Source organism: Anomaloglossus baeobatrachus, chromosome 7 (assembly GCF_048569485.1).
Source record: "Anomaloglossus baeobatrachus isolate aAnoBae1 chromosome 7, aAnoBae1.hap1, whole genome shotgun sequence".
NCBI lineage: Eukaryota > Metazoa > Chordata > Amphibia > Anura > Aromobatidae > Anomaloglossus > Anomaloglossus baeobatrachus.
Window position 1 is genome coordinate 269,019,906 of NC_134359.1, and position 23,171 is coordinate 269,043,076.

Consider the following 23,171-nt stretch of genomic DNA (forward strand, 5'->3'; position numbering starts at 1 on the left):
TTGTAGCTTTTGAGCTGTATACATGAGCCCTCACTCACTCTCTACTTGTATTCCTAGCTTCTGAGCCGTATACATGAGCCCTCACCCACTCTCTACTTGTATTCGTAGCTTCTGAGCCGTATACATGAGCCCTCACCCACTCTCTACTTGTATCCGTAGCTTCTGAGCCGTATACATGAGCTCTCACCCACTCTCTACTTGTATTCGTAGCTTCTGAGCCGTATACATGAGCCCTCACCCACTCTCTACTTGTATCCGTAGCTTCTGAGCCGTATACATGAGCCCTTACCCACTCTCTACTTGTATTCGTAGCTTCTGAGCCGTATACATGAGCCCTCACCCACTCTCTACTTGTATTCTTAGCTTCTGAGCTGTATACATGAGCTCTCACCCACTCTCTACTTGTATTCGTAGCTTCTGAGCCGTATACATGAGCTCTCACCCACTCTCTACTTGTATTTGTAGCTTCTGAGCCGTATACATGAGCCCTCACCCACTCTCTACTTGTATTCGTAGCTTCTGAGCTGTATACATGAGCCCTCACCCACTCTCTACTTGTATTTGTAGCTTCTGAGCCGTATACATGAGCCCTCACCCACTCTCTACTTGTATTCGTAGCTTTTGAGCTGTATACATGAGCCCTCACCCACTCTCTACTTGTATTCGTAGCTTCTGAGCTGTATACATGAGCCCTCACCCACTCTCTACTTGTATTCGTAGCTTCTGAGCCGTATACATGAGCCCTCACCCACTCTCTACTTGTATTCGTAGCTTCTGAGCTGTATACATGAGCCCTTACCCACTCTCTACTTGTATTCATAGCTTCTGAGCTGTATACATGAGCCCTCACCCACTCTCTACTTGTATTCATAGTTTACTTGTATTGCCATTTGTAACACAGTACAATCTGATGCACATTTTTTATAGAAATAATTCTTTAATCTTCTTCAATTTTTATATTTTTTGTTGGCAAAATGTTAAATATTCTCTGTACACTGATAAATCCATCCATAGAGAAGTATATTTTCTTTTAAGGTCCACATCCACCACCCCACGTGTCCATTTTAACTGTCTAGTTCTTCCTTCTCCCATTGAAAATCCTGACCTGTCATTTGATAGAACATAGCATTAAAAGGTTTGTAAAACTTTCTCAGACGCTGGATAACATCGGGGTCAATTTTTGGATGAGTTCGACCCTTGGACTTTCCCAGACATCTGGGAGCCCCCGTGTCCTCTGGCTTCTTCAAACATGGAAAACCTTTAGTCTTATTGAAATAAAAATGCTTATCTGTTATAATCCGTTGGAGACCCAAAAAATCTTGAACTTTGGCCAGTTCTTCCGCCGGGTTACTTATGAGGTGTTCTCCGCTAACAAAAAGGATTTGGGATAGAGGAAAGTACTGCATCCAACTTTCTAAATGAAGAGCGTAGATGCCTATCCGTAGAGCGCTCCAAGAGGCATCAATCAGTCCTAGGGTCCTGTTTTTGAAGGCAAGGACCTCGAAAGTTGGAATTTCCGGTTTCTTGGAGAGAGTTTGTGTATAGTCAGATATGGCACGTGTGACTGGGTTCCTCACCACCATGATGAGCTTGGTGTCTTTGGCCATTGAATGGATCCTCTGTGGAGCCTCGTTGGTGACAAAGTAGCTTGGTGTCTTCTCCATGGTTATTTGTCCTTCTACTGTCCTTGGCATCAGATCTCTAGACAAAAAAAAGGAACAAAATGTTAATAGATGAAACTTTGTACCATAAAAGAAAATAGTACATTATCGACAACCTGTTTAATAGCCATGGAGGGGGTTTAAACTATATGGTGACATTTTGGAGATCCTAAAGGAAAAAGCAGATCCCTTAGCTGGGAAGAGGGGAGGGAGGATGTTAGTGGGTAGCCGGTGGCCTTAATATTTTTTTATTATCCATAAAGCGGTATGATACTTATTCATGGGTACAGATTGCTTCAATACATTGTGAACAGAATTGCTCTTTAATGTATGAAGATCAAAGACGGGCATAATAAACCTGAAATAGCTGATGTGATTACAAGTCACTAAGCCAGTCAAGCATGCTGTGCGTCCTATAACTATGCAGAAAGCTGACATTTAAGACCAAAAATGTTTTCTTTATCCCGGCAGGAGAAAATAGTTCTACAAAAGAAAAGTTAGCCGAAGAATGAACAGTGCATTTCTTTATTATTATTACCCTTCCGAAAATGACTACTGTTTTTCTTCTTTCAACATATTCATTTCATTAATCATAAAAGGGTAAAACAGAACCATTAAAATTACAGACAAATTCCAAAAGCTCAAGGAGTTGTGTGTGTCATGTACAATAAGATCATTTTGCCCATCGACTGATAAACTATTGATGTCCCTTTTCTAAAAAAATTCACTCCCCCCCCTTTTTTGAGCGGTCGTCCTGAACCCTAACACTCTCACAGAGATGGACAAACCAAGAGAAGATGTAAAACCAGAAATCCACAGGTGTCAAAACAGGCTAGAACTTGCCCTAGAGCTGACCTTGATTTGGCCCTGCTGTAGGTCATGTGCCCACGCATGCCCACTCCTCTTTCGGCCATCTTTGTCCTGCTACTTCTGAAGCCTGGGTGCATGACCCGTCCTACGTCATCCACACTAGGCAGCATTGAGGTCCTGCGCACTCGCACTACAATACTTTGATCTCCTCTTTCAGCCATCTTTGTCCTCCTTCTTCTGAAGCCTGGGTGCATGACGCATTCTACGTTGTTCACACAGGCCGGCATTAAGGTTCCGCGCAGGCGCACTTTGATTTGCACTGAGCAGGGTAGATCAAAGTATTGTAGTGCGCCTGAGCAGGACCTCAATACCGGCCTGTGTGCATGGCGTAGGACACGTCATGCAACCAGGCTCCAGAAGAAGGAGGACAAAGATGGCTTAAAGAGGAGGCGTCACACCCGGAGAACGGAGTCACCCATTTGACCAGTCTGCACCGTACGACACGTTTAGGTGAGTATTAAGTAAGTTTTACATTCTACACATCGGCCTGGGCTCTTATATTCAGCATGTTAGAATGCTGTATATAAGAGCTCACTGGTGGTGGCTACAGCTTATAGGCCCCAAATCTGGTGACAGGTTCCCTTTAGCCACCTGAATGCTGCGATCAGAAGACAGGGAGAGGATTTCTTACCTTTCCCTGGTGATTGGGTCCCTATAATGCGATCACAGTGAGCCGATCGCTGCTATAGTAACCCTATGACAACCCTGAGTTACTGAGCTACGGGGAGCCTCACACACCATGAGGTGTGCAAAGTGTGTGAGGCAAAGTGCTGCGCTATAATCCTCTGTTGTGATAAAGCAGAAACAAATAGTAAAAAGAATTGACATGCTGCTTCTTTTTCAGCAACAAAATCTGCAAGGAAAAAAGAAGCAGTGTGTGCACAGCAAGTCACGATTCTCATAGACTTTGCTGGGAGGCTTTTTCCTTGCTTTTATTGATTGAAATAAGCAAGGAAAAATGTGCATAAAAATCGGAATATGTCCATATAGCCTTACAGCGGAGGTTGACACCCCACGATCACATAGTGGCGCCCCCACTCATCGATGGCTGAACTTGAGTGTCCTTAAGTGCCCCCTATGCTATAAACCAAGTGTAACACAAAAACAACGACAGAAATGAAGTGCACACAATCAGAGGGTGAGACATAGGGCTAAGAACATGCAAACACAGTCGTACAGGAATGATGGAATACAAGAAACTAAAAAGGATAAGAGAATACATTTACACCATCCTAATAGGAGATAACCGGGAAGGGATTCCCACAAAAAACTGCAAAGAATAGCAATATCAATGTCTTAAGAAATCCTAAATCGAGAAGCTGGGATTCCAGACAACCAGCCAACCAGAAATATATCCAGTAAAGAGTATAAAAAGACCCTCCCAAAATGTGATTGGACAAACCAAACGAGAAAGTGCACACACCTGAATAGAGGTGAAGGCAATGCATAAGAAAGCACCAAAACAAAACAGGCTGTGGTCCAACCAAGAGGCTGTTGGGCTCACATAAAACTGGTCATTTTTGTGTGCTAAGTATCTCAATCAATTTTACATGTTTTTCATAGCAGTAATGCATGTCTATATTCCCATATTCATTGTTTCACATGTCTTAGTGCTATAGAGTGCAGGTGTCTCCTTTTTGTTTCTGTTTTGTGTTCAGTTTGCACCTGTTCACATTAGAAAGGTAAAATGTGCTATCAGTGTTTTTCTTGTACTACAAAAGTTTGGTCGGTATTTATTAAATAGAATATATATTTTATGCCAAAAATGGAGCTCAATGACATAATGAAAAAATAAATTTATTTTATACTACAGATTGTGTAAAAATCATTCAGGCTTCACTATTTGCTTTTTGTTTTCAAAAATCAATCTTCCGTTCTTCCTTTTTGTCCTGATTTATTCATACTACCTTGTTAGTCCTGTTGTATTAACTATTCATGAGGCACAAGTGCCCGTTATAGGACCTGCAGGTTCTGTATCCTACTTTTCTCAGGCAAAGCTTTACTCAACCATTCATTAGAAAACTAAAATAACATGGTATTTGTCTATTTTTCCAACCAATCAAAGATGCTGTCTGGGGGCAGGGTCTGACTGCATCCAATCAGAGACACTGGTAGGCGGGGAAAGCAGTGAATATGGATGAGGGATAATCAGCGGTCCTGGAAGTACAGCCTCTGGAGCAGTTACAGCCGTGGGAGCAATTACAGCCGTGGGAGCAATTACAGCCGTGGGAGCAATTACAGCCGTGGGAGCATTTACAGCCTTGGGAGCAATTACAGCCATGGGGGCAATTACAGCCATGGAGCAATTACAGCCGTGGGGTCAATTACAGCCATGGGAGCAATTACAGTCGTGGAGCAATTACAGCCTTGAGAGCAATTACAGCCATGGAGGCAATTACAGCCGTGGGAGCAATTGCAGCCATGGGAGCAATTACAGCCGTGGGAGCATTTACAGCCGTAGGAGCAATTACAGCCATGGGGGCAATTACAGCGATGGAGCAATTACAGCCGTGGGGGCAATTACAGTCATGGGAGCAATTACCGCCGTGGGGGCAATTACAGTCATGGGAGCAATTACAGTCATGGGAGCAATTACAGCCATGGGAGCAATTACAGTGGTGGGGTCAGTTACAGCCGTGTGAGCAATTACAGCCACAGGGGCAATTACAGCCGTGGGAGCAATTACAGCCGTGGGAGCAATTACAGCCATGGGGGCAATTACAGCTGTGGGAGCAATTACAGCCGTGGGAGCAATTACAGCTATGGGAGCAATTACAGCCATGGGAGAAATTACAGCCATGGGGGCAATTACAGCCGTGGAAGAAATTACAGCCGTCGGAGCAATTATAGCCATGGGACCAATTACAGCCATAGGAGCAATTACAGCCATGGGGGCAATTACAGCCATGGGGGCAATTACAGCCATAGGAGCAATTACAGTCGTGGGGGCAATGACAGCCATGGGACCAATTATAGCCGTGGGGGCAATTACAGCCATGGGGGCAGTTACATTTCAGAATACATAAGTTTGGCCTCCCATTGAATTCACTGGCCTCGGTATATTGGATGAACTGTTCGAAGAACAGCGGGAGGCTCGGTAGTGATCAGCGATCTGAACTTTGAAAGGTTCACTCATCTCTAGTCGCAAGGATATTATGAACAGATTGTTACACTACAGATGGTAGTATAAGAAAGCTGACCCTCCAAAATGCTGAGATATGCATTTGGAAACATATCCGTCATCTATCATGTACCTGATCACATTTATGAACTTTAGCCATTATATCAGTGCGTGTAGAATCCTTCTGTAAGTTAGAAATATACTTTCTAAAAGTCTCTCCGATGAGCTGTTGTGGGTCTGAAAGATTTTATGTCTAGCAGATAAATTTTATTGATAAGAACCATATAAAGCCTCGCATTGCCTTCTGAAACTGGATATAATTGTCTCTTTCCAATAAGACATAGTCTCTGAGTTCAATTTTCCTAAATTGTCCATTTTTTATGACCACAAATGAGAAAAGTTATTTTTTCTGGAATTGAACTTACCGCAGTCCATTTGATTTCAAGCGTAATATTGCGGAGCGGCAACCGTCAACTGTTCTAAATTGGTTTCACCCAACTAAACTGCACAACCCCCCAGAATTCATTGAGAGGGAATCAAGAGAACTGTAAAATTGTCACATCAGTCGTCGACTCGTCACATCTCAGGTTCCTCTAATCACCATGTGAATAAAAGCAATGTCTATTCCGGTGACGAGACGGCGCCCAAATGGATCATTGTCTAACAGCGTCTTGTGAATAACCTCTCCCTATCATCAGGCTTATAATACCTTTACTGATATTATGTTTGTGCCTCTGAAAGCATTTTTATATTCTTGTTCATAAAAAGTCATATCCATTTATAGGCAGTTAGAGAAAAACACACCGTCTGAGTAGTATATAAATGGTGTCCCGAGCAGAAAGGTCAATCATGCAAGAACCAAGTATCAAGTTTTGTAGACGGCTTCAATTTTTCTTTTATACTTATTATGTTTCAATTCTAAAGTCTACCACTGTTGGAAAACTACAACACCCAGCAATGTTGGGACAACTTCTAGTTACCTGGGGGTTATTATAGTCAAACGTCTGGAGAGCCATTAGCTGGAGAGCCATTAGCTGGAGACCACTGGATGGAGACCGTTGGATGGAGACCATTGGATGGTGACCATTGGATGGAGACCATTGCTCTAACGAACATGTATTCCTTAACCTATGTGTCTAGTCCATTTTAGTCAATTACATTTCTAAACTCTACAGCTGATAATTAAAATAATGTAAAAATGTTTGACAAATCAAAATTAAACTAGAATGAATACTCAGGAATAAACTTACAAATTTGTAAACCAGATGATCCTCTGGAGGAAACTCCTAAGTCTCAGCAAATGACAACCCACTTGGAGGTTGCGTTGCCACTAATGTCTTACATAGCAGATTCCAAAGATCCAACAGTAGAAAACCCATTTTTAAATCAACATAAGAACCAATAATTTGCCATTAGGATGACAACAGATCTGAAGGTGTCTTAAGAGGCAATTATTTGCCATTAGGGTCTGACAGAGAAAAGAGTCCAATATAAAAAGCACCATTTAGAGCCATTTGTTTGCCAATAAGTTCCTCCAGAAGATACACCAAAGATCCAACAGAAGACAACCCACCTTAAGGTCTTAGGAGCCAATCATTTGCCAATAAGGGTCTGTCAGAGAAAAGATTCCAACAAAAAAAAAACCCATTTAGAGCCATTAGATTACCAACAAGTTCTTGTGGAGGACACACCAAAGATCCAACAGAAGACAACCCACCTGAAGATGTCTTAGGAGCCAATCATTTGCCAAGAAGGGTCTGTAAGAGAAAAGATTTCAAGAAAAAAGCACCTTTTAGAGCCATTATTTTGCCATCAGGTTCCTCCAGAAGATACACCAAAGATTCCACAGAATACAACCCATCTGAAGAGGTCTTGGAGCCAATCATTTGCCAAGAAGAGTATGTCAGAGGAAAGACTCCAAAAAAAAAACAAAAAAACACCATTTAGAGCCTATAATTTGCCCACAAGTTCCTTCAGAGGATACACTAAAGATACAACAGAAGACAACCCACCTGAAGGTGTCTTAGGAGCCAATCAATTACCAATCCAATATGGGTCTGTCTGAAAAAAGGTTCCAAAAAACACAAAATTAAGAGCCATTAATTTCCCAAGTTCCTCCAGAGGATAAACAAAAAATAGAAGATAAGCTATCTGAAGATGTCTTAGGAGCCAATCATTTGCCAGTAAGGGTATGTCAGAGAGTAGATTCAAACAAAAAAGGCACCATTTAGAGCCATTAGTTTGTCAACAAGTCACCAAAGATCCAACAGAAGACAACCCACCTGATGGTGTCTTAGGAACCATTTATTTGTCAACAGAAAAGTTCCTGGAGAAACCCACCCATTGAAGGTAACTTTGGACTAACTCACTTTGAACTTTGGCGTATCCTTCTGAAATCACTTGGGAACTCCGGAGGATACTCCTACAATCCAGCAAGAGACAATTTGGAGATGACTTTTGAGCCAATCATTTGCCAGTAGGGTCCTCTAGAGAATACTACAAAGTTCAAACAGAAGATTACTCATTTGGAGAACATTTTTTAGCCAATCATTTGGTGGTCAAGACTACATATTATTGGATTGTTCACGATAACCTACAGAGTTATGGCATCCAACTAATGCCACCAATGTAGCATGTCATTTATTGGTTCTATTTGTGCAACATGACCATTCTTTAATCTAATATATAAAGCTGAGTGTATGTGTGTGTCTATGTGTGGGTGTGGTTTTCTGTAGCAAAGATACACAGTCACGTTTACAATCACGAAATGTTGCACAGACACCACATTTGACTCAGGGAACGTCATAGACTATGTTTTGAGGGGAAAATGTAACCCTGCACTTTTCAGTTATTCACCAAAAACCTGCTTACATTAAAGTCATTGGAGCTGTGAGCTACAGGTCATTAATAGGAGCTGTGATTGGATGCTATAGGCAACAAAGGACATTATTAGTAGAGACAGAGACACACATAGACAGACACAGAGACAGACACACAGAGACAGAAAAACAGAGATAGAGAAATACACAGACACAGACACACACACACACAGACACACACAGAGACAGACACACAAACAGAGACAGACACACAAACAGAGACAGACACACACACACAGACAGACACACACACAGAGACAGACACACACACAGAGACAGACACACACACAGAGACAGACACACACACAGAGACAGACACACACACACACAGAGACAGACACACACAGAGACAGACACACACAGAGACATACACACAGAGACAGACACACAGAGACAGAAATACACAGAGATAGAGAAATACACAGAGATAGAGAAATACACAGAGATAGAGAAATACACAGAGCCAGAGAAATGCACAGAGACAGAGAAACACATAGTGACAGACACACACAGAGAAACAGAGACACACACACAGAGACAGACACACACACACAGAAAAACACACACAGAGACAGACACACACACACAGACACACACAGAGACAGACACACAAACAGAGACAGACACACAAACAGAGACAGACACACACACACAGACAGACACACACACAGAGACAGACACACACACAGAGACAGACACACACACAGAGACAGACACACACAGAGACAGACACACACAGAGACAGACACACACAGAGACAGACACACAGAGACAGACACACAGAGACAGAAAAACACAGAGATAGAGAAATACACAGAGATAGAGAAATACACAGAGACAGAGAAATGCACAGAGACAGAGAAACACACAGTGACAGACACACACAGAGAAACAGAGACACACACACACAGAGACAGACACACACACACACAGAAAAACACACACAGAGACAGACACACAGAGATAGACACACACACACAGACACACACAGAGACAGACACACAAACAGAGACAGACACACACAGAGACAGACACACAGAGACAGACAGACAGACACACACACACAGAGACAGAGATATGCAGAGAAACACATAGAGACACACACACACCCAGACACTCACAGAGAGACACACAAAGAAAGAGACATACTGAAACACACAGAGATAGACATAGAGACAAAGACACACAGACACTCAGAGAGAGAGATACACACAGAAACACACACAGAGACACCCACAGAGACATGAACACTTAGGGTTACTTTGCACACTACGACATCGCAGGTGCGATGTCGGTGGGGTCAAATCGAAAGTGACGCACATCCGGCCTCGCTGTCGACATCGGAGTATGTGAATTGTTTTTACTACGATTAATGAGCGCATATAACCACATATTCCACATCTTGTGCTTCCGTGATCAGGATAGCATCTTAACAAGCAGTAATTCCACTTATATCCTCCAGAAAGAATATGCACGATGCCAATATTCCTTATAAAATACATAACATTTTATTAAAGCAAGGATAAAAACCATACATTGACACAAGGCACAACAGGGTAGGGAGAAGTGCAACTGTAGCTCCTACGAATTGGGGGAGGGTGGTCAGAGACTGACTTATCCCACATAGATCATAGGGAATAAGTATACAAAAGTTATATCAGCCTGTGATAAAATAATATTACACATATAGGTGCTATGCTGATGAAAAAAATAACGAGTGCAAAAGCGTCGAAATCGTATGATCGGTGTAGCATCGGTCATTTCCATAATTTCGGAAGGACCGATGTTACGATGTTGTTCCTCGTTCCTGCGGCAGCACACATCGCTGTGTATGAAGCCGCAGGAGCGAGGAACATCCCCTTACCTGCCGCCGCCGGCTATGCGGAAGGAAGGAGGTAGGCGGGATGTTTATGTCCCACTCATCTCCGCCCATCGGCTTCTATTGGCCGCCTGCCGTGTGACGTCGCTGTGACGCCACACGACCCACTCCCTTAGGAAGGAGGCGGTTCGCCGGCCAGAGCGACGTCGCACGGCAGGGGAGTGCGTGTGAAGCTGCCATAGCGATAATGTTCGCTACGGCAGCTATCACAAGATATCGCATGTGCGACAGGGGCAGGGACTATCGCGCTCGGCATCGCTACCATTGGCTTGCGATGTCGCAGTGTGCAAAGTACCCCTAAGACACAGACACAAAGAGACAGACACACAGAAACAGAGACACACAGAGAAAGTATGGCGCCCCTGAGGCTTCCGTCGCCACAGGTCATTGCACCCCATCAGCGGTGTGATGCCCCATTCTGGGAGAGGAAGAGAGTGAACTCCGGTCCCCTGGTAAATCCACACTACACCCATTGTTAGGTACATACTGGGACCAGGTAAAGTGGCAGGCAACCCTCCCATGCTGCATGCTGAGAGGGGCTGTAAGACCCATCCCTGCTCCCATAGGGTGGTAGCTTAGCAACTGGGGAGGTGGGAGGAGCCACCAGAGAGCAGATAGAGAAAGGAAGGTCAAGTTAGTTTCAGTTTACCTCAGGGAGTGAAAGAGTGAGGAGCCAGCATGTAGTTGGAGAAGAAGAACGAGAGAAAGGAGGGAGGAGGAGGCCTGCTGGAGGCAGGCAAGGAGGAGGAAAGAAAGACAAGAAAGAAGGAAAGAAAGCTCCAAGTCAGACAGGAGCAGAGAAACAGAAGGAGACGCTTCCTGGTGAAGAACCTGGGACCCAGAGGTCCAGGTGACACCACGCAGAGACAGAAGGAGTCGCAGGGCCATGGATAGTCCTGGAGGTACCACGAGCAGTCCTTGTTAGGTACCGAAGAGAGGGCCTAGAGGCGCCACGGGTAGTTGCAGGCTGCGGTGGCCTGTTCCACATTAACATCGGTGGAGTGATCAAGCTGCGACAGGGGACGGTCCCTAGAGACTGGAGGAGTGCAAAGACAATCTCCAAACAGTAAAAACCGAGGCCCAGGGAAGGTTGTAGACTCCCAGGGCCAGAACCCATAGCAGACCTTCAGAAAAGGGGAAATCAGCCGACAGGTGACCCCCCAGCCTGGAGGCTGTAGTGGAGGCCAAGCCAGGTCCATCCTAACAAAGGCAAGGCTAAGGAAGACAGCAGAAGAAAGAGACACTAAGAGAAGGGCACCGGCATTCACTCTCAGAATCACCCAGAAACGGCGGAGGTCCCTGACAGTGGTCCCAGCAGCCCGAGGGTCCCTGCAGAACTGTGAGTAAAGAACTTGAACTGCACCCTTGAAGTGGTCTCTGTTATTTCAGCTGCATAGACACTCATAAGCACCAACTGTGCCCCGGGCATTGCTCCACCTGTGGGGAGCAGTACCACCTTTGCTGCCATAACATCATCCCGATGGCCTCACACAGCAGCGGCGGCTTCATAGCCGCATACCACAGGTGGCGTCACGAACACAAACTTTATTAATTCAGCCACATATTCTACTGACACCCACCAGGGCCACGGAGCCGGGCCCAGCCACCACTGACTACCACCGGACTAGTCCGGCCCGGCACTGGGTGTCCCACAGCCCTGGGGTGGGCGAGTCAAAAGAAACACAGAGACTGAGACACACAGATACAAAGCGAGAGAGAGAGGCAGACAAAGACATATAGAAAGACAGACAGAGAGGGAGAGTAAGTGAGTGGGAGAGAGGGAAAGGGAGAGAGACAGTTAGTTACTATTATCCCGGGCAACGCCAGGTACTACAGCTAGTAAAGTGTATGAATGTCCCCTCCATCTCAACGCAAATCCATAGACTTCTTCCGTAATGTCATAATGCGCCTGCGCGGTTAGGGTGGGACATTCTACATCTATATTAGACCTGTTATTCTGTGTAGATGGAGGCTGTATCCTCTTAGTCATGTCCTCTGGTTGGTATAAAGAACTTTGATGCTTAATTTATCCCAGGGCTGAATATAGATATTCTATTGATGAAGCATTGATTGTACTATTTTCGGCAGTTGTATATAATTCCCCTTTTTATTGGTTCAATAGCCTTGTGGTACCAAATCTCGAATAGTTCTGTGCAAATTGCAATAATCACAGTTTCTATACCGGAAAGGGGCGTCTGCTGGAACTCCAGTAACAGACGGAGAGATATTTGATACAGATCCAAGATGTCAAGCCATTTACTCAACTATGATTAAAAATAAAAAAAGCGAGCAAGCACCTTGCACCGCGCCATATGTAATCTAATCCCTGACACTGGCACCGAGTCATGTTACGGAGATTGCACGGCTCCACTTGCTTTAGCAGAATCCTCGGTGTTCATCCGCACTTTGCTTAATAGGCTGAGTCTGACGGACAGGGCACAGATGGGATGTGCTAGGCCGGCATTCGGGAACAGTCACTTGAGCAGCCATTCTCCGCCGCGTCCAATGAGCTACCTATTAGGGATAGGATGATTGGGACTTTCTCTGGGTATATTTGGCCATGGGATGAGGGAAGACAGTGCTGTGTATGGATGATGGATGAGGTTTGGCAGCGGCTCTTGCACTAGTTTCAAAAGCATCATTTCCAGTCCCTTTAGTATTGGCCGGCATAGAAAATAGCGGCACTAAACCAAAACTTTCAAGTCACGGTGATGGATGGGACCGAGCAGCATTGCCCGTTAAGCAGATATCTGTAAATAATATTCTACCCCGCGTCTTTTATAGCCGGTGCCCCAATGTGACCTGTCTGCTGCACGCTTCTTCTCCAGGTCAATTAGAAGGCATACACGGAATAAAGATTTATATATAGTGCATTGCATAAAATATATATATATTGAAAAAATATTCTTGAAAATACAGACGGCCCATTTTACCAGAATATGTGAAAGGACATAAATACAGAGTGCTACAACTAAAGGGCCATGAGAACTGCAAATATTCAGCATTTTTATTTACCTATACTATACAAATGATCATGATTCTTTTTTATTCTACTGATCATGAGTTACATCCAGTATCATACTTTAGAGCTGAACTCACTATTCTGCTGGTAAAATAATTTTAAACATACATTACTTATTCTGTACTGATCCGGAGGTACATCCTGTATTATACTCCAGAGCTGCACTCACTATTCTGCTGGTGGAGTCACTGTGTACATACATTACATTACTGATTCTGTACTGATCCTGAGTTACATCCTGTACTATACTCCAGAGCTGCACTCACTATTCTGCTGGTGCAGTCACTGTGTACATACATTACATTACTGATCCTGTACTGATCCTGAGTTACATCCTTATTATACTCCAGAGCTGCACTCACTATTCTGCTGGTGGAGTCACTGTGTACATACATTACATTACTGATCCTGTACTGATCCTGAGTTACATCCTGTACTATACTCCAGAGCTGCACTCACTATTCTGCTGGTGGAGTCACTGTGTACATACATTACATTACTGATCCTGTACTGATCCTGAGTTACATCCTGTATTATACTCCAGAGCTGCACTCACTATTTTACTGGTGCAGTCACTGTGTATATACATTGCATTACTTACCCTGAGTTACATCCTGTATTATACTCCAGAGCTGCACTCACTATTCTGCTGGTGCAGTCACTGTGTACATACATTACATTATTTATCCTGTACTTATCCTGAGTTACATCCTGTATTATACTCCAGAGCTGCACTCACTATTCTGCTGGTGCAGTCACTGTGCACATACATTACATTACTGATCCTGTACTGATCCTGAGTTACATCCTGTATTATACTCCAGAGCTGCACTCACTATTCTGCTGGTGCAGTCACTGTGCACATACATTACATTACTTATCCTGTACTGATCCTGAGTTACATCCTGTACTATACTCCAGAGCTGCACTCACTATTCTGCTGGTGGAGTCACTGTGTACATACATTACATTACTGATCCTGTACTGATCCTGAGTTACATCCTGTATTATACTCCAGAGCTGCACTCACTATTCTGCTGGTTATATGTCTGTGTACATACATTACTTATCCTGTACTGATCCTGAGATGCATCCTGTATTATACTCCGGAGCTGCACTCATTATTCTGCCGTGGGTCAGCTGAAGACCCTGTCACTGTCATGAATCACTTCCTATGAATAGCGGCAGAGCGCAGCACTCACAGGAGATCAGCATTTCTCCTGATCAGGGCGATGCTGAAACATCACACTGTATAGAGCAAGTAATCGGGTGATCACAGTTTCAAATCCTCTAAGGGAAGTAGTAAAAACAATAAAAAATGAAAAAAAAAAGCTCTTAAAATTATAAAAAAAAATACAAAATTCAAATCACTCTCCTTTTGCCCCATTGATAATGAAATAATTAAAATAATAAAAATACACATATTTGGTATTCATAAATGCTCGATTTATCAAAATATAAAATAAATTAATCTGATCGGTAAACAGTGTAGCAAGAAAAAATAATCAAAAGACCAGAATTACTTTATTTTGGTCACCGCAACATCGCAATAAAATGCAATAATACGGAATAAAAACATTGTATCTACACAATATTGGTATAATTAAAATTATCAGTTCAGGATGCAAAACATTAGCTGCCACTGATCCTGAAAAATGAGAAGGTTACGGGTCTCGGAAAAAGGTGACAAAAGCGTTTTTGTTTTTTTTTTTTTTTTTTTTTTTTTTTACAAAATTCTGATTTATTTTTTTTCACCATTTAAATGAAAAAAAAAACAAAACTATACATGTTTGGTGTCTACGAACTCGTACTGACCTGGGGAATCATATTGTCAGGTCAATTTTACCATATAGTGAACATGGTGAATAACAAAACCCCAAAACCCTGTGGAATTGCACTTTTTGATCAATTTTACTGCACTTGGAATTTTTTTTTTCAGCATTTTCCAGTACAATATGGAGCAGAATGAATTGGAAGAATGAATGGTGTCATTCAAAAGTACAACTTGTAAAAAAAAGACGAAAAAGTTATGGTTCTTGGAAAAAAGGGAGGAAAAAAAAGGAAACAGAAAATCACCGAATGGTGAATGGGTTAATAATATAACTACTACTAATAATATTTTTTCGATGCCTTATTATTGATGTTGCTATGTAAGGAGATGCATTTCTATTATGAAACATTCATCAGATGGAAACTATTGAGGAGATAAACAATAGGGAGGATGTGAGGAGCGCTGGATTCTGATTAATGCAAAAATATGAGTATCAAATGCGACAGTAAAAGTGACTGTGATTATTCTAGAAACTGTATGAAAGCTAAATGGCATTGCTCGGATAATTCCAGGCCCTAGAAGTGACAAGAAGAAGGATTAGACAGATTATAAATAGCAGGGAAATGAAAACAATTAGAAAGAGGGAACGGAAGGCAAGCTAAAATAACCGTGCGCCGCCACCGAGAAAGCCTTTTTGTCAATCACATTTAGAGTGGAAATATAATGAAAGAATAGATGTCCCCGAAGGATGTTCCACTGGATTGGGCATGGAGGAGAGGCGCATGCGATACAACTGCAGGTTTATATCGGAACCGAAGGGAAGGGAGGACGCCGGTAATGAAGCCGGGTGACAGTTGTCTGGAGCAGGGTTTTTACAAGCATGGGGAAATAATCAGAAACCCGCGGTCACTGCTGTCAGTCATTGTGGGGGGGGGCGTACGGATGGAGGCACGGGGGCGTCTATGCATGTGAAAACTGGAAAATGACAGTGGATTTAGTAGAGATCAGTATACGGTGACAGGCAGACCAAGCCAGGGGAGATTACCAAAGCCAATATATCTATATACAATGGAACCTTGGTTTAAGAGTAACTTGGTTTGAGAGCGTTTTGCAAGACAAGCAAAGCTTATTACAAATGTGTAACTTGGTTTAAGAGCAATGCTTTGCAATAAGAGCAAATACTCACCGCGCACACTTCCGGTTCTGTCCTTTCACCATGTTCTGATCCGCTCTGGAGGTAACTTTCTGTACATATGTACTGTATACCATTGTACAGTACAGTATATACTATATAGTAGGTCTATCAATTTGCATTTTGTGGATACAGTATTGAATTTTCTTATTAATAACCAGTACAGCACATTGCTTATACTATACCTCCCGCACACCAATAATTTTATTGTGTATATATACATATATATATGTGTATATCTATATATATATATATATATATATATATATATATATATATATATATATATATATATATATATATATATATATACTGTATATATAGAATGGAGCAGTGTCTGCGCATGTGTGACGCCCTGGACTAGTCAGGTAGTCACAGACATACCAACATACACACCCCCCACCCTAGACAGTAACAACAGTCAGACAAATATCCTTGTTGCCTCCCTCCAGGGTCTGATGTCCACACCAGGTGGGGCGGAGCCAGGCGGTTGGCCCCATCCTCCGAGGAGTTCACAGGCCTGGAGGCGGGAAAAGGAGTCAGATGAGTTTTGGAGGTGAAAGTGAGAGGAGTAAAACGTCTGCGTGTGCCTGGATAGAAGACCAGGCACTGACAGCAAGGTTGGCAGACGGTGATGGCCGTCTGCAGGAGTTGGTGGAACTCTGCAAAGCCATAAGGACCGGAGTCGGGCGTTGGCCCGTCGGTAACAAACCGGGGAGTGGAGAGAAGCTAAGCACACAGGCAGGGCCATCGGACCCCAACCAGGCTTGGAGTCGCCGTCAATAGTCAAATCCGAGTGTGACAGGAACCCCAGGGGTTTCCCAACAGCCAAGACCCGAGAGAAGGCAACAGTCCACACCGTGAGGATATACAGCCACCGCCACAGGCTAGAGATCCAAGGGCCAGCGCCTGCGGTCAAAACGGGCTCCTACGGCACCTATACGCCGAGGAGCGGACTACCGGTGGGCAACCACAGGAGTCAGAACATTTCTAACAGGTGCAGGGAAAGACAGCCACCATCAGCCGTCCGGGGAGAGCACAAACACTGCAGCCGGCTGCAGGACCCGTCCATCCGGCCGTTTTGGTTTACCAGAGACTCTGTCAGTGATTGTCTGAGTGAGTACACCAGTGCCGTCCGGCACCACGCCGCGCTGTCCCTGCAACCCTGCACCCCAGCCGTCCAGCCTCCCCGTTACACCACAGGGCCCCGGGATCACCAACCCCTACCCACGGAGGGGACAACATCCTAGCTGCTCCCTACCATCTCTCCCGGGATCCCCGTCACCAGCAGCGGTGGTGCCATCATCACCACGTCCCGTGGGTGGCGTCACAAACTCTCTCCCCAAACAAACCATCCCTTTTCACTCACGGGTGAGGAGCGCTGCTTGAGTCCCCGGGTCCGGCCCACCGCTCGAGCCACCGAGCAGCAGCAGCAGAAGCCCTAGACCCGAGCATGGCGAGCGCGTCCCCTCCGCCCGTGACACATGCACATCACCACTCCACTAATCATCTATGCGACTGCTGCGGATAGTCAAGTACAACGCATGTGCACCACTGCTAAAAATCATTGTCTATGGGAAAGCCACAGATAGCTGAGTACAACTCATGTGAACGACCACTCCATTTAGTGTCCATAGGGCTACTGAGGATAGCTGAGTATAGAACATGTGCATCACCACTTTATTCATTACCTATGGGACTGCTGGGAAAAGCCGAGTATAGAATATGTGCACCACCACTTTATTTATTGTATATAGGACTGCTAGAGATAGCTGTGTTCAATACTTGTGCACCATTTCTCCATTCATTGTCTATGGGAAAGCCATAGACAGCTAAGTGCAACTCATTTGTACCACCACTCATTCAGTGTCCATAGGGCTGCTAGAGATAGCCAAGTATAGAACATGTGCACCACCCCTTTATTCATTGTCTATAGGATTGCTGGAGATAACCAAGTATAGAACAAAAAATAAGACTGCTGGTGATGTTAGTATAGCACATGCGCACAATAGCTAAATTCATTGTCTGTGTGAATGCTGCAGATACCAAAGTGCAGCTCATATGCGCCATAAATTCATTAATTTTCCAAGGGACTGCAGAAGATAGACGAGTATAGTACTCAGCTAATCACGACATTCCCATAGGCAGTGATTGGCGTAGTGGTAGATGTGAGTAGTACTTGGCTGCATTCACGCAGACAATATATGGAGCAATGGTGCACATTTTCTACACTCAGATATCTTCAGCAGTTCTGTAAAGTGTAAATGGAGCTTTGTTGTGCATGCTCTGTACTCAGCTATCTCTGGTATAAGGCCAGGGCCACACGGTGATCTACTGTGATCTTCGCATGACACTCGGCTCACGCTGGCAGCACAGCGGGAGACGAGTGTCATGCGAGTGTCATTGCGACTGAGGTCCGATCTTGCGAGCGGACCACAGCTGCGGGGGGCGGGCCGGCACTGAGGAGGGGCGGGCCAGAGCTGTGGAGGGGAGGACCGGCGCTGCGGAGGAGAGGGCCGGCGGTAAGGAGGGGAGGAAGGGATTTATCAACCTCTCTCCACCGTTACCGGCTATTGCCATTCTCACCCTGCACTCGCGGTATACCGGTGTACTGCGAGTGCAGTGCAATTTTTCTCTCACCCCATGGACTTGAATGGGTGCGAGAGAAACAAGGATCGCATTCCACCTGCAGCATGCTACTATTCTCGGTCCGATTAGGGCTGAGAAAATAATCGCTCATAGGTGCTGGCAAATAGAGTAAAGGCCCCGTCACACACAGAGATAAATCTTTGGCAGATCTGTGGTTGCAGTGAAATCATGGACATATTGTTCCATTTGTACACAGCCACAAACCTGGCACTGATTGTCCACAATTTCACTGCAGCCACAGATCTGCCGCAGAATTCTCTCTGTGTGTGACAGGGCCTTAATATTGGTCCGAGTGGAATGCGATGTTTTATCACATTCCACTCGCTCCGATTTTCATGCCGTGTGTCTTAGGCCTAAAGCAAATGATAACTTTGCCTTTACGATAGTCAAAATCGTATGCATCATGGCTTAGACTAGTCTACGAAAGGGTCCTCTGATGACACTAATGTCTAACACAATGATGGGCCACTAACATAATTTTGTCCAAATGTGCCAAAAAAGGCAACCCAATATATAGTGTACATTTTGGTGAAGCTTGGTAACATGGATTCAAACTAGATGATGGATGAGCTCCAAACCCACCAAGGCCAACGTTGACTTCATAGCCTTCCCACTTCAATAGTGAAACATGTAGATTGATTGAATTTCCATCTGTTCCAGCATGTTGCGATAAGATAGACACGGCCACCATGTATTTGATGCTGGACCAAAATAACTGTTCTGCCAAGCCCATACAAAAAAATGGAACAGATTGGGATTATACCACACATGCTGTTCTACCGTCTACCCCGGTAAGACTTCCTTTCTACTTACACTCGTAGAAATGTTTGAACTATCATGAAATAGACGACTTCGTACTTTCAGCTTTTCCAGATGTTTTTTATTCCTTCATTGTCCATCGTACAAAGCGTTAGTAACACTTCAAACCGACTCTACCGAGATATTCAAAGCGACCTCCTCCAGACGGCGGTGTACCCAGCCAACAAAAACCTCACCTCAATCCTTTTTTCGAAAAGGAAAATGTTTGGATAATTGTTTGCTTTACACAAAGTACAATCTAACTGGGTCCATTCGCGGGTTTTCTTGCCAAAGACCTCTGTGGATTATATAAATCCAGATTATATTGTTTATTTGAGGAATCACAGCTGTCATTTATCTGTGTGTAGTCAGAACACTTGTTAATTTGATAAGATTTTCCCGCCCTGAAGTCCATTATCCTCTAAAAACAGATCCGTTTTCCGGGGAGCGTGTGTGCAGCTACAAACCCAGCTCCTTTGGTGTGAAATGAACGGGTTTGAAGTACTTTATATAGTCTTAAATCAACATTAACATAATTACATGGTTTTATTTGTGTGCGGCTACGACTGACTAATGTACAAAGTAATCCACACACAAAGGCCAAGAATTCATAACTAATCTGCCAGTGAAGCACAGTAAATACACCCAATCTTCCAGCCTCCGGTAGAATATATGCTAATTCTCGCTATGTCATGTAGAGTTGTCCTGTAATAATACCAAAAAATAAGACTTTACAAGAATTAAAGACAGTGAAGATAAGTTAAAGTGATTGTCCAGCTTTAGATACATTTTTATTTCTAGCGTCTCGGTGCTGATAAACTACACCTCTGAAGTAGAGATGAGCGGATCAGGCAAAATTAGAATTTTCCCATTCACACAAATTTCACCAGGAAATTTTAATTTAATGCCCCTATATTATTCAGGAGTCTTTCCAGATCCTAGAGCATAATACAGTCATATGAAAAAGTTTGGGCACCCCTATTAATGTTAAACTTTTTTCTTTATAACAATTTGGGGTTTTGCAGCAGCTATTTCAGTTTCATATATCTAATAACTGATGGACTGAGTAATATTTCTGGATTGAAATGAGGTTTATTGTACTAACAGAAAATGTGCAATCCGCATTTAAACAAAATTTGACCGATGCAAAAGTATGGGCACCCTTATCAATTTCTTGATTTGAACCCTCCTAACTACGTTTTACTGACTTACTAAAGCACTAAATTGGTTTTGTAACCTCCTTGAGCTTTGAGGTTACAAAAGTGTGTGTGTGTATCTATATATATAATTGCCTTATTCTGTCTGTCTGTCTGTCTGTCTGTCTGTCTGTCATGCTCCAAAATTGTGTCCTTACGGTGACACAAAGCTGAGCTCGCCATGGCCCCGCCCCCCCACACGGATTGGCCTCTCGCCCCGGCTCTCTGCAGGCCCCGCCCCCCTCACGCAATGCACGCTCGCTCTTGCCCAACTGACACGTAGCTCCGCCTCCCAGGTAAGTACACACACACACACATCAGATCACACTCACTCTCACACACACCTCACACATCACATCCACACACTCACAACATCCTGGGATATCGCTTGCTTCTACACCGGCTCCGTCACGATCCCAGCAGCGCCAGACATAACCTTGCGATGCTGGGATCTTCACGGAGCCCGTGAATGCTGGTAACCATTATACACATCGGGTAACTAAGGTCCCTTAGTTACTCGATGTGTATCATAGTTAACAGTGTACACCGGCTCACACTCACTCTCACACACACCTCACACACACCTCACACACACATCACACATACATCACATCGCATCCACACACTCACAGCATCCGGCGATATCGCTTGCTTCTTGGCCTCGATACTGTGCTGTTGTGACCTTCCAGGACCTGTCGGAGGATCACATGGCCAGAAGCATGTGGTATATCCGGATGTTGTGAGTATGAGCGCGTATGTGCAATATCGTCAGTGTGTGTGTGCGTGAGTGTATGCGATCGGGTGTGTGAGTGTCGGCAGAGGAGCATGGCGTGCTGGAGGAGGCTGGGAGGAGAGAGGCTGATCCTGGGGAAGGCTGGGATGGAGAGTCTGATGCTGGGGACAGAGAGGCTGATGCTGGGATGAGAGAGGCTGATGCTGGGGACAGAGAGGCTGATGCTGGGGACAGAGAGGCTGATGCTGGGGACAGAGAGGCTGATGCTGGGGACAGAGAGACTGATGCTGGGGACAGAGAGGCTGATGCTGGGATGAGAGAGGCTGATGCTGGGGACAGAGAGGCTGATGCTGGGGACAGAGAGGCTGATGCTGGGGACAGAGAGGCTGATGCTGGGGACAGAGAGGCTGATGCTGGGGACAGAGAGGCTGATGCTGGGATGAGAGAGGCTGATGCTGGGGACAGAGAGGCTGATGCTGGGGACAGAGAGGCTGATGCTGGGGACAGAGAGGCTGATGCTGCGGAGAGAGAGGCTGATGCTGGGAGGAGAGAGGCTGATGCTGCGGGCAGAGAGGCTGATGCTGCGGGTAGAGAGGCTGTTGTTGTGTGTAGTTACCAAGTGTTTGTGTAGGGGCTGTACATGTTCTGGGTGTTGTCTGGGTGTGGCGGGGGGTGAGAGCGGTGTTGTATGTGTGTTGCGTTGTTTGTGGAGCGCTGTGTGTCTGTCGCGTTGTGTGTGTGTGTGTTACGTGGTTTGTGTGGGTGTGGTGTGTTTTGGGGGGAGGTATGTTTTGTGCAATGTGTGTGTTGTGCGGTATGTGCGTATATTTATGTATGCTGCGGTGTTTGTGTGTTGGGTGTTGTGTGTGTGCAGCGTTGTCTGTGTGTGTGGGTGTCTGTGTATGGCGGTGTTTGTGGTTCCCTGTGTGTGTGTGTGTGTTGGGGGGAGGTGTGCACCTCCCATCGTGCTCCATCCCCCATGCTGCACACCCCCCATCATGCCCCATCCCCTATGCTGCGCATTCCCCATCGTGCTCCATCCCCCATGCTGCGCACTCCCCATCGTGCTCCATCCCCCATGCTGCACACCCCCCATCGTGCTCCATCCCCCATGCTGCGCACTCCCCATGGTGCTCCATCCTCCATGCTGCGCACTCCCCATCGTGCTCCATCCTCCATGCTGCGCACTCCCCATCATGCTCCATCCCCCATGCTGCGCACCCCCCATCGTGCTACATCCCCCATGCTGCACATTCCCCATCGTGCTCCATCCCCTATGCTGCGCACTCCCAAACGTGCTCCATCCCCCATGCTGCGCACTCCCCATCGTGCTCCATCCCCGATGCTGCGCACCCCCCCATCGTGCTCCATCCCCGATGCTGCGCACCCCCCCATCGTGC

General features: G+C 45.0%; 1 protein-coding gene across 1 annotated transcript in view; it reads right to left on the bottom strand.

Moving 5' to 3' along the window:
* Window positions 1–922: 922 nt before the first annotated feature.
* The window catches only part of LOC142245428 (uncharacterized), a 306,367-nt gene continuing 284,118 nt past the window's right edge, over window positions 923–23,171 (bottom strand). The window contains exon 2 of the mRNA XM_075318122.1: window positions 923–1,701. Within this exon, the coding sequence (XP_075174237.1) occupies window positions 1,065–1,701 (637 nt within the window). The 3' untranslated portion in view covers window positions 923–1,064. The remainder of the gene's footprint in view (window positions 1,702–23,171) is intronic.